This window comes from Sardina pilchardus, chromosome 24 (genome assembly GCF_963854185.1).
Source record: "Sardina pilchardus chromosome 24, fSarPil1.1, whole genome shotgun sequence".
NCBI classification, from domain to species: domain Eukaryota; kingdom Metazoa; phylum Chordata; class Actinopteri; order Clupeiformes; family Clupeidae; genus Sardina; species Sardina pilchardus.
Genome location: NC_085017.1, coordinates 16,651,422 through 16,669,637, shown reverse-complemented (window position 1 = coordinate 16,669,637; position 18,216 = coordinate 16,651,422). Strand labels below are relative to the sequence as shown.

At 44.3% G+C, this 18,216-nt stretch overlaps 1 protein-coding gene across 1 annotated transcript in view; it reads left to right on the top strand.

The window, feature by feature from the left end:
* Positions 1-18,216, top strand: part of col11a2 (collagen, type XI, alpha 2) — a 43,956-nt gene that overhangs the window by 9,158 nt on the left and 16,582 nt on the right. Inside the window, 21 exon segments of the mRNA XM_062529593.1 lie at positions 341-551; positions 1,316-1,475; positions 1,884-2,006; positions 11,026-11,226; positions 12,886-12,927; positions 13,057-13,119; positions 13,616-13,690; positions 13,944-14,030; positions 14,172-14,228; positions 14,405-14,458; positions 14,625-14,678; positions 14,981-15,034; positions 15,136-15,189; positions 15,412-15,465; positions 15,701-15,745; positions 16,244-16,297; positions 16,386-16,430; positions 16,655-16,708; positions 17,521-17,565; positions 17,660-17,713; positions 18,106-18,150. Coding sequence (XP_062385577.1) covers positions 341-551; positions 1,316-1,475; positions 1,884-2,006; positions 11,026-11,226; positions 12,886-12,927; positions 13,057-13,119; positions 13,616-13,690; positions 13,944-14,030; positions 14,172-14,228; positions 14,405-14,458; positions 14,625-14,678; positions 14,981-15,034; positions 15,136-15,189; positions 15,412-15,465; positions 15,701-15,745; positions 16,244-16,297; positions 16,386-16,430; positions 16,655-16,708; positions 17,521-17,565; positions 17,660-17,713; positions 18,106-18,150 — 1,631 coding nt within the window.

The window sequence follows — 18,216 nt, the reverse complement described above, 5'->3', positions numbered from 1 at the left end:
ACTTGGTTTCCTTTCTTTTCCTCTCCTGTCATTTGTCTAAATCCTGGGTGTCCTGTAAATCCATTCTTCATTCATCTCTATTCCACTCTTCTTTTATTGTTTTCTTTCTGTTCTCTCCATCTATCCTTCCTCATTCTCCCCTCTGCATTTCTTCTTTTTCTTCTCTCCTTCCCACATCCCTTCCTCTTCGCATTCGTCCTCTGTTCTACATCCTTCACTCCCACACTCTGCACATCCCTCTGGCCCTGTCTCTCCCTCCCTCCCTCCCTCCCTCCTTTCTCCCTTCCTCCCTCCCTCCCTCCCTCCTTTCTCCCTACCTCCCTCCCTCTCTCCATAACAGGTAACTTCCCAGAGAACTTCTCCATCATGACCCTGGTGAAGGCCAAGGCCGGCCTGCAGGCCTTCCTGCTGTCCATCTACAGCGAGCAGGGCGTGCAGCAGCTGGGCGTTGAGCTGGGGCGCTCGCCCGTCTTCCTGTACGAGGACCAGAACCGCAAGCCCGCCCCAGAGGACTACCCGCTCTTCCGGGGTGTCAACTTGGCCGACGGCAAGTCAGTAACCCCCCCTGCCCCCCTGCCCGATCCCCTCACTCATCTTACTGTCCCCACTGTAATGGTTCAGACTTTAATATGACAAACCACAGCAACACTTTGATAGCCTACTATTAAGGTTAAGGTCAGTTTTATTATATTGCTGGCCATTTTATAAGACTTGCATGTATATGTATTATGTAAATGGAGTCAGTTCCAGGATACAGTGTGTTGCATTGTTACTATTTATCTTCTTTTTTATTACAGTCTGGACATTTACACCAATCTAACTATTGCTCTGAATCTCACCCATACATATTTGGAACTATTGTGCTACTGTGCTGTAGCTTCTTTTTAGTCCAGAGTGTCCAGAGCGAGTGTTCATGATGACTTTAAAGAATTCAAAATGTTCCCTTCTCATGAACACAATATTATGCATTCATGATGGAACTTGGAGCTTATGTGCACTTGTGTGAATGGTCTCTCTGTCATTTACCACACACATGCAAGTATATGGAACCTTAGCTCTATTTATAAATCTCTACATACGGTATATATATAACTCACACACACACTCTTTATCTCTCTCTCTCTCTCTCTCTCTCTCACACACACACACACACACACACACACACACACACACACACACACAGACACACACACACACACACACACACACATACACACACATACACACACATACACACACACATCCTCCCAGGCTCCAGGTGTGTGTTTCTTTTCCAAGTTGACACCATTATGTTGTACCTCCTCCCCAACTGCAGGTGGCACCGCATTGCCATCTCCGTGCAGAAGAAGAACGTCACCCTGCTCTTGGACTGCAAGAAGCGCATGACCAAGTCCCTGCCCCGTAGCAACAAGCCCACGATTGACACCAAGGGCATCACCGTGTTCGGTTCTCGCCTGATGGATGAGGTGTTCCAGGTCAGCCTGAGGTCATGGTCACTGGGTTTGTGGGATAGTGGTGGTCCACGTTGATGAAAGGGTTGGAATAATGTCTGCTCCCTCAGCTGGAATGGGTCATGTCTGTGTATGAACTCCTAAAATCTACAGTAGCAAATAACCACACCAATGCAATACTGCACACTTCATTTTCCATCCACAAATATAGGTATATACAGTATATGCTACAACCACCATCATTTGCCTTGTAATGATAGATAGATAGATAGATAGATAGTCCACTAATTGTGGAATCCACAGCAACTCAAGTCTCATACACACAACTTTATACTACCCACAAGCTTCAAACTGTACCACTTCTAAATGGGATAACTGCTCCCATATTAAAAGTATCAGTACTAAAATCTTCTCCGTTGTCCTCTCTTCCAGGGTGATATTCAGCAGCTGCTGATTGCATCCAACTCTCAGGCCGCGTATGACTTCTGCGAGCACTACAGCCCCGACTGTGACTCCCCTCTGCCCAGGATTCAGTCCCAGGACCCCAACCCTCCCGTGAGTAGCGCCTCACCACGCCCTGGGATACACACCCCACGCTCTCCACTACACACACAAAAAACACACAGACTTAATTATGAAGTACTGGCTGGCCAGCGCTTTCCCTCTGGAGTCACAGTGAGTGTTTGTTTGCCGGGCTCTCTGCGATGCCAGTGGACTCAGTGTAATACTTTCCCCTTAGTGACGGGCCCTGAAAAGGTCTACTAAAAGCCCTTTAAAGTTTCTTAAATGTATTTTAGGTGACTAAAGAACCCTTTAGAATCAGTGACGGAGCACCTTTGAGGAATTTAATGCTTATGGGCTCCAGACTGGAGACACAAAATGCAAAAATATATCTCGGGTGTAGTATTGGCTTCTTGGATTCTGCTCTTACTTTGGATAACCAGACAGCGGGTGATCCTGTAACGGATTTGGCCGTGATCTGGTGAGGACTAGATGGATCTGGATCAGGGATGAGAACCAGATCAGGGCCAGATCCGGGCCAGATCCTTTACAGAGACAGCTACTGTCTGGCTAGAGAGGTTGGTCGCGTGACTAAATACACATACGAGAGGAAGGCATTGACTTTGCACTAGAGTTAATTATGCATACGGTATAGTGTTGTGTGCTTCCACCTTTGCTCTTGAGGGTACATATTCACTGTGACTCTCCAGGGACATGCCGTTGCCATTAGTCAGCTAAAGAAAAAAATCTTCTTGACAAAAGAATGTGACACTATTTCCATAGCAGGTATAGACATTGTGCATTGTGATTTATCCACAAAAGTTTGCCTCAAAGTCACGTTATTGTACCTTGATTTCCCCCTTACTGTAACGGTGAAAGCTAAGTCACACTACCCCCCCACATAAGGCTCCACCCTGGTCATCGGTAGCTCATCAAAGTTCATCTCTGTCCTATCAAACACAATTTGTATCAGTCTGTCTCTCTTGTTTCATTTTATGAGCAATCTTTTTTAAAAACAGCAGAGCCCTCGAGAGTAGGAGAGAAGAGATGCATAGAGACATGTGGCTGACATGTCTCTCTCTCTCTCTCTCTCTCTCTCTCTCTCTCTCTCTCTCTCTCTTCTATCTCTCGGATGGGCTGTGATGATTACACAAGGGTCTGTTCTCACCTCACCACCAAGCTTTATTGGACATCTTTGGGGAAACTGTTCAGTATACATCCTTGAGCATTATTAAATATTTCACTTCATATTATGATATTACAAAACACATAGATTTCATGCCACCTTAAAATTAAGTTCCACAATATAAAGCCTATTTAATTAGTCTTCCTTTCCTGATAGAGAGGTGTTTCCTTATCCAAGGGTTGATATTAGTGTTTGTCTCTGGGTGTGCTCATAAATGAACAAATGTGTTTACCTATCACTGGGCTTGTGACTGATTCACAAAGGCGCCATGTCTGTCATCAGTGTATGCAGTGGAGGGTCCATGCATCATGACATACTGGCCCTTTATGAAAAGATCAAACTCGGCTTTCCTCCATGTTCAACTGTCTGCTGTTTTATCCCCCCTCTTTCTTTTCTCTCCTTCGTTCTCTTTTACATTCAACCGCTCACTCTCCTCCTCTCTCACGCATTCCACTGGCTCCTCTCTCTTTCTCCATCCCCCCCCCATTTCCCTCAGTACTTTGATGAAGAGCGGGATGACTATGAATACCCCTTTTATTACGAGGAAACAACCGGCACCCCCTTCCCATCATCCTCCTCCTCCTCCTCCCCCTTCCCTTATACGGGGGCCCCTGCCGAACAGGTAAAGAGGGAGTGAAAGAACCAAAGGAGGAGAGGAGTGAGAGAGAGAGGGGAGAGAGAGATGAATGAGACATGCTGTTGTGAACTGTGATTGTAGAAGTTTTATCTTTCTAAGGTTGCAAGGCTATGTTAGTGCTCTGTAGATTTTGTTAGTGCTCAGTTTCTCAGTATCTCTCGGTCTGAGCATTTCTCAACAGTACTCAGTATCTCTCTAGTCCACTCGTCTGTTGAACTTCTCTCTCCTCTCCGTCCGTTTTGTACCCGACGCGTTTGTGTCCTTGTCGTCCTCATCCGCCCCCCCGCACATCGTCTGCACCATTCGTCAGTGGTGCTGTCGTGTTCTCCGTTGTCTGGATGTCATTTTCCATGTTGTCAGTCATCTGTTGTTTACATGTGTGTATGTTTGTTTGTATGTATGTATTTGTATAACTGTGGAAAAGTGTGGAAAATACAGGGGCACTGGGGGTCAGTCACTACAGTGTTCTGTACACACAGTCAACTACATGTGGGCATAAAGACTCCTTACACACACACACACACACACACACATACACACGCAAATATGCCCCCTAAATCACTGGGTCTGACCAACTGCTTAAAATATAGATTTGCATGTCTGATTTGTCCTCATGTCTGATTGATAGATAGTGTATGAAATCTGCATGAATTCACATTTTGTGTGTGAGATTTAGATTTAGATTCATTCACATGATTTGTCTGACTTGATATTTGTGTTGTCCGTCTAAAACCACTCATCGTGTGCTAGTATGGTTGCCTGTCTGTCTTTTGATCGGAATGCACCTGCATCCTTGTGTGTCCTGTGTCCTTTCTGTGTTTGAATATGTGCAATGCGTCAAGTGTCCTTTAGGTTAATGTGTGTGTCTACCAGCATGCGGTATTCATGTTTCTTTCGGTTTTGAATAGAATCTAGTAGTCTCCTCACATGGGTCTGCCATAACAACAGAAACTATTCATCCACTGGAATTAAGTGTGTAATGTGCAACATGCACTCATAATTATAGCTCCATACTTATACTGGTACATAATACTCTAGTATCTTTCTATTAATATTTGAGTCTTCCCAATGGTAATATACTATAAGTTGCTGCACCTTCATAAAGCATGTCATGCATGTGTCTGGCAATGAGATGTACTGTAACGATCTCACTCCCATCCTATGACATGCTTTGTGTGACCTTGTGTAGAATCTCTTGTAGGATCTGTAGCATGTCCGTCCGCCTGCTTCTTCTTCCCTTTGCACAGTTGGCTCAGTGTGATTTCCTGTCGTGACTAGTACATTTAGCAGCACTGGCTTTACCCGAGCAGCCTCACCCCCACCGCCACCCCACCCCCACCCCCAGCTGAACTCGACCCTTTCACCCAGTGCCCCTGCAAACCATAAGCACAAAGTTGCTGCTTTTTTAATATGGAGGTTGGCATTACTGGAGAAAACGGCCCCAATAGTTACCTTGCTGTCCGACAAAATTGTACATTATTTATCATGCCGATGTAGGTTTAATTCTAACACCTTTCGGGTGTGATTTTTCTAAGTGAACTCTCTGCCTTTTGTATGAGGCTATATCCAGTAATGCCAGAGGAGTCTCAACCAGTCATCCAAGCTTCATTGTATCTCAACACATCAACCTTTTGTCTTTCTCTCTCCATCTGTCCATCCCTTTTGATTTCAACCCCTCCCATCCCTGGTCTTTTTTTTTGTCTGTCTCTGTCTGTCTGTCTGTCTGTCTCTTACTGTCTCTTTCGATCTCACAACACCCACATCCATTCAAAATAAATCAACAACAACCTTATCACATCTAAACTAAAACACGTAATAGGGTAGCAAGGCTAGTAATGGCGAGGCCAGCAAATCCAAACCTGCTCCAGCTAAAGCTAAGCCTGCCCTCGGCAAGCCTGCCCCATCAAAGCCTGCCGCAGAAAAGGCCAAGCCAGTTGTGACTAAAACAGCTAAAGTACCTGCAGCCCAGGTCAAACCTACCAAACAAGCCAAAGTAGAGGCAGCTCCTGCCGCAGCTAAACCAACCAAGGCCAAGCCCACCGCCATTGATATCCTCCTGTCAAAAATCAAACCAACAGCAGCAGCTCCCAAAAATGGAGCTGAGAAGAAAGCCAATGGTAACGGCAAAGGGGCAGAGGAGAAAAAAGTCAGTGTGGAGGTGAAAGTAAATGGCAACGGCAAAAATGGAAAAGCCAATGGCAACGGTAATGGTAAAGCCAATGGCAATGGAAATGGAAAAGCAACCGACGCTCCCGCCGTTGTTGAGAAAAAAGAAAATGGCAAAACCAAAGTTGCCGAAGAAAAGGTTACAGTTGTTGAGGAGAAAGTAGTCACCGTTGTTGAGAAAAAAGCCAATGGCAAAGCCAATGGCAATGGCAAACCTGTCACTGATAAAAATGGGGCTGACAAGAAACTTAATGGCAATGGCAAAATCAATGGCAATGGGGCAAAACCAGCCAAAGCTGAAGTGAAAGTAGAGACCACAGCTGTAAAGAAAGTTGTAAAAGCTGAAGCTGCCACAGCTGCTGTCACCGAAGTTGTCAAAGAGGCTAAAACCAAGGTCACTAAAGTGGAAAAGAAAGTAGAAAAGACTGATGCTAAAGCCAAAATGGTAAAAACTGAGAAGAAGGAGGTCAAGGTTGCACCAGCAAAGGCGGAGGTTGTGAAAACTGAAACTGTGAAAGTGGTTGCTCCCAAACCAGAGATCACCAAAACGGAGACTGTGAAGGTCGTAGTTGTCAAACCCGAAGTCACCAAAACAGAAACCGTAAAAGTTGTAGCTGCCAAACCAGAGGTCACCAAAACTGTGAAAGTGGTAGCTGGCAAACCAGTGGTCACCAAAACTGAAACTGTGGAGACTGTGACTGTCTTAGTTACCACACCAGAGGTTACTAAAACAGAAACCGTAAAAGTTGTTGCTGCCAAGCCAGAGGTCACCAAAACAGAAACCGTAAAAGTTGTAGCTGCCAAGCCAGAGGTTGCCAAAACAGAAACAGTGAAAGTGGTAGCTGGGAAACCAGTAATCACCAAAACAGTGAAAGTGGTAGCTGGGAAACCAGGGGTCACCACAACAGAAACCGTGGAAACTGTGAAAACTGTGGAGACTGTGACTGTCTTAGTCACCGCACCAGAGGTCACCAAAACAGAAACCGTAAAAGTTGTTGCTGCCAAGCCAGAGGTCACCAAAACAGTAAAAGTGGTAGCTGGGAAACCAGGGGTCACCACAACAGAAACCGTGGAAACTGTGGAAACTGTGACTGTCTTAGTCACCGCACCAGAGGTCACCAAAACAGAAACTGTAAAAGTTGTAGCTGCCAAACCAGTAATCACCAAAGCAGAAACTGTAAAAGTGGTTGCCACCAAACCAGTAATCACCAAAACAGAAACTGTAAAAGTGGTAGCCACCAAGCCAGAAGTCACCAAAAAGGAAACCGTGAAAGTGGTAGCCACCAAACCAGAAGTCACCAAAAAGGAAACCGTGAAGGTTAAAACTGAGAAAACTGAAGTTAAACCTGCCAAAGCAGAGGTTGTTAAAACTGAGACCAAGGTCACAGTGGCTAAACCAGTCACCAAAACCGAAACAGTTAAAGTTGTTGCAGCTAAATCAGAAGTCACCAAAACGGAAACGGTAGCAACCAAATCCGAAGAAGCTAAAGAGGTCAAGGTCACTGCTATAAAACCAGAGATCACCAAAACAGAAACTGTTAAGGTCAAGACTGTTAAAACTGAGGTGAAGGCCCCTGCTAAGGCAGCGGTAATCAAAACAGAGAAAGTCGAAGTTGTTGCTGCCAAGCCAGAAGTCACCAAAACTGAGGTGGTCAAAGCTAAAACAGAAGTCAAAGTTCCAGCTGCAAAACCACCACCTCCAAAACCAGAGGTTGTTGTAACTGAAACTGTTAAGATTGTCGAGGAACGTCCAAAACCACCTTTTAAACCACCACCTAAGAAAGAAGCACCAGCTCCTGTGCCCCTGCCACTCCCTCCTCTCCCCAAGCCAGAGAAGGCCAAGGTTACAGTTGAGGTCAATAACGTCAAATCCACTTCCAAAAATTTCCCTCCCTTCGACAAGTCTGTTGTCAGCGGCACCACCCTTCCAGTGCCGGAAAAACCGAAGAAACCGACCAACGGTTATCAACAGGTACAAATAGAGAGCCCGTGGTGGCTGTCCAGAGCTTTATGTCCAACCCGATGATTCTGGGGACCACGTTACTTTCCACCCAGTTGCCTTCTTGTAGGAAAACAGAGCATGGCCTTAGTCAGATGCACCCTTAGTTCTGATGTTACGTTTTAAGCTTGACGCTATCATTTTGCTATGTGTGATTTGTTCATTTTGTAATTGTGGCAGCACAGTTAATTCATTTTGAAACAAAATGCGGACATTTCCCGTTCTTTGTTAGTAGAGCAAATCAGATAGCTTGGAACTATACCGGACAAAAATACCCAGGGATCTTTATAAAAAAAGAAAGAAAAAAAAAAAAAAGGCAACCTGGTCCCCAGAACGTTGGTACATACTGACCTAGACCCTCTCCACCATATCACATATCAGATGATCGGTATGATCATGAAAGACGATATGATATAGCGGACTGTGATATTGCCGCATGACTATCTGCACAGTCTTCTATCTGTTTCCCATTTTGATCTCCTGTAACTTTGAGTCTGCACTCCAAGTCCTACACTCGTTCTACTGTCTCTCTTGTCATAGTGAGTAGTGAGAAGAAAACAAAATTATGTATGCGCATGCTATCTTTTAAATAGTGACTTAGTACGCTTCCACACAAACACATACAAACAGTCTGTCTGATGTTAAAATAATACACCACAAGTTTCAAATCTGTCTCTGTGATTTTCTCCTGTCTTATCTTCCTTTCATTGTGTATCTGGGATGCCTCTGTCTTGGTCATATTTTTTCCAAAATATGAGTAAACAGTCTCACAGAACAAAAGAGTCAATTGTTAGCATTCTCTCATTTGATCTGCATGGTATGCTAATGTAGCAATACAATGCAGGTTCAACACCACATTGAAGCGTATCATCCAAAGTTTGTTTATATACCCAGGACACAAAGTAAATATGGTAAGGTGTAGCTGAAATTCAAATGATTTATTATTGCTCTTTCTGTGAGGCTGTGTGATTTGTAGTGATGTATTGTTCACCTTCTGTCCTTCAAATTTCTTTAGAGGATCTTTTTGACCTAACAGAAGACAACATAACTCACTTTTTAATGTGCTGGAGAGGCGATGACTGCAATTCTAATCAGTTCCAAAGGACTGGTCAGGTTATGGGCCTGTTGAGGTCATTTGCCTGACATTCTAAGGGGTTTACCCCATCATGGCATTGTGGCACCTTTAATATGTTCTGGAATTTTGGGGAAGAAATTCCTGCTGGGATATTAGATCTTGTTGAATGCCATAAACCTTTGGGATGACAAGGTTTATGGTAAGATCTTTCATGCCAGCTTCAAAATTCTCTTTAATCATAGTAATGTCATAATAACATTTGAATTACAATGTTTGTCAGCACGGTCATTTGTGCCAACAAACATACCTTCTGTGGCCCTTGGTCTTCCTCTTCTTCTTTTAACACAGTCATTGGGATCTTAATCCCAACTAACCACTCACTCTTCCTTAAATATTCTTATCTCCACCCTGAATCCACCTACTTCCTGGCCCCCATCCAATCAGGACATAGATCCTGCCTACTCAGAGAGTGGTCCCACCCCCACTGAGACGGATTATTATTACACCTTAGAGGAGGAAGCAACCCCACAACCAGATGGTGAGGTGATTGGACATGATGCAACTCCTGGCCAGGTAAACCTGACACTTTGGTAGGAGTCACAACCCCCCCCCCCCCCCCCCCCCCCCCTAGTCCTAAACCTAGTCGTAATCATATTTTAAAAATAACATATGAAACATGAGTTTAGCAAGCATGGTCATACTTTGTTAAGGAATATGTTCCATTAGTGATTTAAGGAAAACATGTCAGATCCTCATAGTCAGTGGTGGCAGTCAGATACCTCAGTGTGATAATGGTGGAGGTGAGTCCAGTCCCCTGGTTCTGAATTAACATGGAGTAGTACAGTCATTCTAACCCGTTTGACTGTTCCTAACACACTGTAGAAACACTATCAATCTGATTTCTTATCAGTGTATCACACCTCAGCCTACAGTGCCATGAGAAGTGCAGCACTTTTTTTCTGGAGAAGAATACATAGCCTTCATTCTTATCAAACATACTTGTATGCCACACACTCTATCTAACCCCAAGATCAGACTTTGTTCTCATATCAAGACAGGAGACAACAGCTCTCCACTTGACATAAGAACAAAAATCTTGAAAGAGTGCGAGTCATATAGGAATGTTTATCTTGTAAAAGAATGAGTATCATGTATTCTATCTCATTTAGCAGTAGTCATCTAACAATAAAATATGGAAGTAGTCTAATTTCTGAAATGTTGATTTTGGTCATTTGGGGGGGAATTGGTAAACTGTCTTGTACATGTTAAAAAATACATGGTAAATCACTCATTGGTATATTCAGTAATGTGAAATTATGGTAAGACAACTTATAACACATTTTTGTCAACTGAAAGGTTTTTCTTTGGGACAGTATTTTGTTAATCTCAGACGAAATGGTAAGTTAGATCTAGTGCATTAGCCATAGTTGTAGCTGCTTCGTACGGTATCTCTCACCAAGCAAAGCACCTTCATGACATTGCAACGTGGTGGTTCATAATAGCATTCTGCATTCTGCATTCTGTACCCAGACATTTCACATTTGGGTTCAAATCAGGATGCATACCATTATGAAACACCTGCTGTGTGAAGTGTCATGCTTTGGTGAAAGACAGTATTTGGAAATGATGGAATGATGTACATGCATCTAATGAAATTCCATAGACACTGAAAGAGGATGCCTGCTTTGGGTTCACAAAGAGGCCATCATTTTGCCACTTAGGGCCTCCTCCAGTGTCTATGTCTTATCTCAGGTAAGCCTTATCTCATTGAATCTCCCTGCCCCTTCCCTCCTCCTCCTCCTCCTCCTCCTCCTCTTTTACCTCTCTTGACTCTCAAATACCTACCTTCCCTCTTTCCCTCTACTTTTGAATCCTTGATGAACATTCATCCTCTTCCTGTCACCCTCCTGTCCCATTCTGTCCAATTTCTATCTTTGGTGTTTCCTATCTGAAACCCCACCCCCAACCCCCACCACCCCCCCACATCCTATTCCCAATGGTCTGGCCCAGGTGGAGGAACCAGTGGTGGAGGAGGAGGTAGACACCACCAAGGCAGGTGGCGAGACTTTCACAGAGGAGTATGTGACTGGTGATTTTGGCATGAAGGAATACGACTATTCCTACAAGGACTACAGCGAGCCTATGCCCGAGGGAGAGACCGACGCCGGCCAGATGGGCCCTGCTCTGTCCGCAGTGACGGACGAGGGAGGCGTAAGTCAATCCCGCTTCTCGCCAAATCCCCATTTCAGAAGTCACACAGACACTGAAATGGGATTTGTGTTTGTGATTCTTTTTCCATACTGTATGCACATTATGGAGTGCAGATACGCACCATGTAGGAAAATGGCTTGATTCACACACTTCAGAGTGGATTTCAGCGAGCCTGTCGATTTGGAGAGGACCACTGTGGCATATACAGCAGAACAATCACAGTCTTGTGCCTTGTTAGAAGTGAATTTTCTGCTGACTTGTGCAACATTTCTCGATTGTCCTTTGCTACAGTGGATCCAAACCTGAACCAAAATGCTGTGTGAATCAGGCCCTTCAACAGAAAAGTAGAAAAATAAACAAACCTGCTGTCTCACCAGTGTCCTATTCAGACAGCTTTGGTAGAAGACTGGCTACATTTGTTTCAGCTTCAGCTATATTTACACTGACACAAACTTTGCTGGGCCTTGCCAAGCGTCGTGGAATTTGAGTCAGCCTACTCCTAACTATACTAAAATGCAGAATGGTTCATTCATATTGGGCACATTCTGTACTGTGACTCTGACTAAAGTTTTGTTGTCTAAAGTAATCTTAAGGCCCAACTCAATTGTGTCAGAGTAAATCTTTATTTGTTCATTGGAGAGAAGGTTGTCGCAGGCACCTGGTAATGTTGATCTATTACAGGTAACAGTTTTCATCTAATAATTGAATAATTCTGGGCAAAGCTAAGTTAATTAGGCCGATGGGAATGTTGTACATAGGAAGCACATGGTTTGTATGTAGAAGTGTGGTGCTGTATTGACTTTTTGAATACAAGTGCAATGAAAACAATGCATTGGTATCACTTGGTGCAACATGGGTAAAATTCCACAGAATTAAATGTAATATGCGTATGTAGGGGATATGCGTATGTAGGGGAAATTCTCCAGACCAGAATCTAGCCAATTCATTTCACAAGACAAAATGCCATGCGTTGTCAGGTATGTTTCGTGAATTTTTGTTAGACCTTGTGGACCATGACATGTGAGCATGACATAAGTTCTCATTTTTCCCAAATATGTGTGGCTGTGAAATGAGATAGCAGCCCTCAGTATGAGCCCCCAGACTCTATGGCTCTACCTCATACTGGAGCCTCATCCTTGTCATTCACATGGGGTCTTCCTCACAGTAGCCTTTCACATATCTGATGTCAACATTTTTCCTCTATCGTTCCTCTCTGTTTTCCCTCATTAACCAGTCCGTCTGCCTCTTTGCCCAAGAGGCCAGTTCAGCTGAGGGCAGTGGGCCTGACGTTGATTAGGGCAGCTCTCTCGGTTCACCTGCACTGACTTAGCTGTGTTTTGGGTTACATATCTGTTTCCCACAGGCCGCCGTGAGTGCCTACAAGGGAGAGAAGGGAGAGCCTGCTGTCCTTGAGCCTGTGAGTGGGAACTGCATTTACACTTCCTTGCCTACAGGGGGCCCTATCCAAGTGAAATGTGTTCAGAACTCGGACAATTATTGTGCTTCATGATTCTATTTTTTTTTCATTTAACAGCAATGCTTAACTAAATAACTTATTGGTTTAATAAATATCTAGGACACCTTAGTTATTTCACAAGTTTTGAAGACTCCTCCACCCCCCCCCCCCCCCCCTCCCTTCCTCACTCTTTGTTCTCACAGGGCATGTTGATTGAAGGACCCCCAGGACCTGAAGGACCAGCAGTGAGTGCTTCTCATATTTCATAACATCCATGGCAATCCTAATCACGTGGATAATTCATCACTGTATGGTGAATCCATACCGTTAATGATATGCGTTACACAAATACCCACAATGCCTCTCATCTTCAGGGTCTCCCTGGTCCTGCCGGCCCATCTGGCCCTCCCGGCTCTGTTGGCGATCCTGGCGAGAGGGTGAGTGTGTCCGTGTGTGCTTGTTAGTATGTACGTTTCTGGCAAAAGGGTGAGTGTGTCCGTGTGTGCTTGTTAGTATGTATGTTTCTGGCGAGAGGGTGTGTGTGTCCGTGTGTGCTTGATAGTATGTACGTTTCTGGCGAGAGGGTGAGTGTTGTCCGTGTGTGCTTGTTAGTATGTACGTTTCTGGCGAGAGGGTGAGTGTGCCCGTGTGTGCTTGTTAGTATGTACGTTTCTGGCGAGAGGGTGAGAATGCCTGTGTGTGCTTGTTAGTATGTAAGTTACTGGCGAGAGGGTGAGTGTTGTCCAAATGTGTTAGTATGCAAGTTACATATGCTGTGCATATATTTATGTGATGTGTTTGATTTCAGTCATGACACCAGGTAGCTTCTGTCTCCAAAAGATGGACGCAGAGGTGGAGTAATGATTTAGTGATGCATCTGTTTGGACCACTGTTATGATCAAATGGTTGACCGCAGCGCTTTCTCTCCTCCAGGGTCCCCCTGGCAAAGCTGGACTTGCTGGTGCTGATGGAGTTCCTGGACCCCCTGGCACCTCAGTCATGCTGCCCGTGAGTCTCAAATACCTCTGCCTCACCCAGCCCTCAACTCACACACTTTGCACCCACGGCCTGTTTAGGCCCTGACTCTTTCTTATGTTCCTCTGTTTTACATGGAGGTCTTGTCCTTGGTTTTAGGCTCATTCATAATTCATTTTGGTTCCTTCCACTTTTTTTGTAACATGTGCTATACTGCAGAAAACAAGAGTGTACGTTTACAAGCATGTCATTAATGAGAACCAATCTGATTCCCTTCTTCTTGTAGTTCCGCTTTGGAAACAGCGCTGGAGAGAAAGGCCCAGTCGCCTCAGCACAAGAGGCCCAGGCTCAGGCTATCCTGTCTCAGGCTCGGGTAAGCAACGTCTTCCCCCTATGGACACTCCTGTAGTGTCTAAATCACGTCTGTGTGCTGACCATTGGCAGTGTGAATGGTGTGCAGGACTAGGTAAATGTCAGCTAGATGCTGTAACTGATGCTGTCTTTGTCTCTTTAGCTTGCTATGAAAGGACCACCTGGCCCAATGGGATACACCGGCCGTACCGGACCTGTGGTAAGAAGAAAATCACTTTGCACTGCTGTTTCTTACTGACTGCTTCAAATTGTTGTGGCAACATATCTGAGAGTGTTTTTGAGTCATAACTACTGCAAAATAACAGGTTTTCTTACAGAAAATAAAAACATATCAGCATAATGAATAACACAAAACATCGATCTTGTCTTTTTTAGGGAACTCCTGGCGGCCCTGGCCTGAAGGGAGAGAGTGGAGACCCTGGTCCTCAGGTAACTAACTCTCACTCCCACAACAACACTGCAATCCGATTGATAACAATTCAAGATTGATTATGCATCTAAAAACAAGATTGTTGTAGTTGTTGGGATGTGTGGTTGATATTTGTGATCTTGTGATGTTGGGCACACTAGAGACACCTCTGTTGTTTTCACTCAGGGTCCTAGAGGACCTCAGGGATTGTCTGGGCCTCCTGGCAAATCTGGACGCAGGGTGAGTCATCTGTTCGTTTGATATCTGAGATCTGTGTTTGAAAGTGGGGTAAATCGAATGTGTGTTTGAATGAAGGATTGATTCAATCAATGCTAGAAATGAGAGGAGAATTGAGTAAATAAGCAACGGCAGCAATTTCGACCAAAACATTACACAATGTCCCATGGTGCTTTACAGAGTGTTAAACACACTGTACACAGCACTGTAGTGTAGTACACTTAAGTGTTTGTTATAGTCATTGGGAGTGTTTGTGTAGATTTGAAAGGTGGAGGTGTTTCATCTGTTCTTTTGTCTCCTCCTAGGGCCGTGCTGGAGCTGATGGAGCCCGTGGTATTCCAGGAGAGTCTGGTGGGAAGGTAAACCTAATCTTTTTTTAATAAAACTGCCAGTGCATCCGTTGTATCAAAAAATCAATAGTTTTGCTCAATTCCGTTTCTGTTTGTGTACTCTTTCTTAGGGTGACCGTGGCTTTGATGGGCTTCCTGGGTTGCCAGGAGACAAAGGAACGCGGGTGAGTGTCCTCAGTTTCTCCACAGCTCACAACACAGTTTGGCATTGAACACCCATCTCCTGATAGCATACTATTGTATTACGACACTTTCTTTCTTCGGTGACAAGCGAGCAAAGACACCACAAATCCACTACACAAGTAGATGGAAATCATCTTGAGTAATAAGTGGGTGACGGGAATAGTGTCCGATGTTTATGTGTGTTTGTGTCTTCTGCTCTGTAGGGTAACACAGGTGGAATGGGAGTCCCAGGATCTCCTGGCGAGGACGGAGAGAGGGTGCGTAACAATCATCATGACATGAATCGTGACAATGACACAATGAAAACGTGTTCTGTCAATGTCTTCAAACAGCTCTCCCACTTTGTTTACTGACTCAGGGGTGCAACAGATATGTGTCTAAGCAGACCATGCTGTAATAGCTTAAGTTAGAGTGATGGGTTTTTGGAAGGAGGTAATCGTTTTTGAATCTATGTTTATCTGTTCCCATGAACCTTTTTTGTCTCGTTTCCAGGGAGACGATGGAGATGTCGGACCCAGAGGTCTTCCAGGTGAACCAGTGAGTGTTTCCTGAATGCCTCGACATCAAAATCCTACCTGAATGTTGATTTGATTTGGATTTATTGTGTGCCTTTTGTAGCGCAGAGACAGCTGTTATTGGTTTATGATGGTCTCTTAGTCCAAATTACATCCAGGAAGCCTACCCCTGGGAATAATTCATTAAGACAAGTTATGATTGTGATCATTTGTAGTATTAGTATAATATTAGGTTTAACCGCTGGCAGCCCAGTGCTATTATGGTGTCCTCTTGTTTGCTATATTATCATGCTTTTCTCCAATTCTTCAAAAAGATAGTTATTTAGTGCCCATTTGTATCGTACGGTAAGGATATGACTGAAAGCAGAATCAGGTCACGTGTTCAACTTTTGGCCCAGTGATTTTGGCAGTGATGATATACATTGTCTGTACATTACATTGTAATATGTGTCTATGTCTATACATTTCCCTCGTGTCCATCTCCTGAATCGTGTCTGCCCCCCTCTCTCCTGTACTCAAGGGACCCCGTGGTCTGCTGGGTCCCAAAGGCCCTACTGGTCTCCCTGGACCTCCTGTAAGTATCGATGCACTCCGATGATCATGGTTTTCATATATGTATGTATCTCTATTCATCCTCTAATCATCTCAATCTCTCATTTCAGGGCGTGCGTGGAAATGATGGTCCTCATGGTCCTAAAGGAAACTTGGTTAGTTGCTCTTTATTTTATTGTTAAAGTTACACTTTTCTCGAAAGTTATCTGTATCGTCAGACAAAACTTGTACAAATAGTTTGACTCTTGGACAGTGTGGTCGTAATTGTATGTTTTTGGTATGATTTGTAGAAACTATGGCAAGAAGTAACTTTAAGTTTTCTCTCTTAAATGGTCTGGTCACCTTACTCACCACCATTTTTCCTGATCCTCTGTTTTAGGGACCCCAGGGAGAGCCCGGCCCACCTGGGCAGCAGGGTCAACCAGGAACTCAGGTAAGAGGTCAAAGTTCAACTTGTATACACGTTTGGATGGGGGGTAGCATGTGGCATAAGCGGCTACAGCATCCATACCACATTCGGGTCCCAGTGCCCACATGAACCCGGGTTAAAATCGGCACCTGCGGTCGTTTCCCAATCCCACCCCATCTCACTCTCTCTGTCCTGTCTGAATAAAGCCAACAATTAAAAAAAATATATATACTGTACTTACATATACTACAAATCTCTGGACAGGCTCAATTGTTGGACGGTTACCCTATCCTTTCAAACGTGTCTTATTTTAGCCTGGAAAATGGTTTTCACAGCCCAGTTGGAGACCTATTTTAATCTTTTACCAATTTGGAAGAGGTTATAACACATGCCTTCTATACTAATGGAGCCTTTTAGAGTTGACTTTTGGCTAGATGAGCACATTGGCTTTGACATTCACTGCATCTCAGGCTACTATAAATGAATAGACTTCTATTTTTAAAATAGTACCTCTGTCCATTTTAAGCCAGGCCCAACTTTTAATGAGTGCCTATGCTATAGGCTAGTGCAGTATGCAAGTGTATAATTATAGCTAGTCCTATAGGCTGCTGACTGTCCATCAAACATCCCAGAAGTTGCTAAAACACACCCAGATGTGCATTGATAGTACACACTAGTTGGCATCACTGTGCTGCACCCATAGAATGTAAACCTTAACCCAAACCCAAGCAGTCCAGTAATTCAACAGAATTACTTCATCGACAGTTGGATATAGTCACAAAGCGACTGTTGACTTGTAAAAGATGTTAACTTGCAATATTTACATGGGGTTTCAGGGAATGTCAGGACCTCAGGGAGCTAACGGACCTCCAGGCGAGAAGGTAAACACAAACTGCAAAATATACTCTGTCATTTTAAATTGGCATCTTTCACCATGCATCGGAAGTGGCATGACGCCCGTTTGGTTTCTTCCAGGGACCAAGAGGAAAGCCCGGTCTACCAGGCATGCCCGGAGCCGATGGCCCCCCAGTAAGTACCGCCCGCCCTCTCCGTGAGAAGGAACCAGTCGCCTCCTGCGAAAACTCTCCAAGCAGTCCGTGTTAACCATGCAGATCAGAAGATTGCCAGCTGTTATCAAAATCCTACAGAATGTCCATGTATCTGATTAGACATCAGAGTTACAATGCAAATTCCATATATTGAGCAAAATTCCCCAGCAGATTACAAGTAGCTATCAACAGATAAGCCCCAATAATTAGTTTTTTTTGGTCATGTCAAGTCAAGCATGAAGAGCACAGTTATGGCACCAGGGATTGTGCGGGCCGATAAATGTATGCATTCATTGTGCTGTGGATTAAAGAATTCGCCGAGCTTACACACGTTGAGTTTGCCCTCCTGATCTCTTCTCCTCTTACCCCCAGGGTCACCCAGGAAAGGAGGGACCCGGTGGCACCAAAGGAAACCAGGTGGGTTCAGATCAAATACTCTCACTGATTAAATATCACATTCAATAGGGAATAACTTTGTATCAA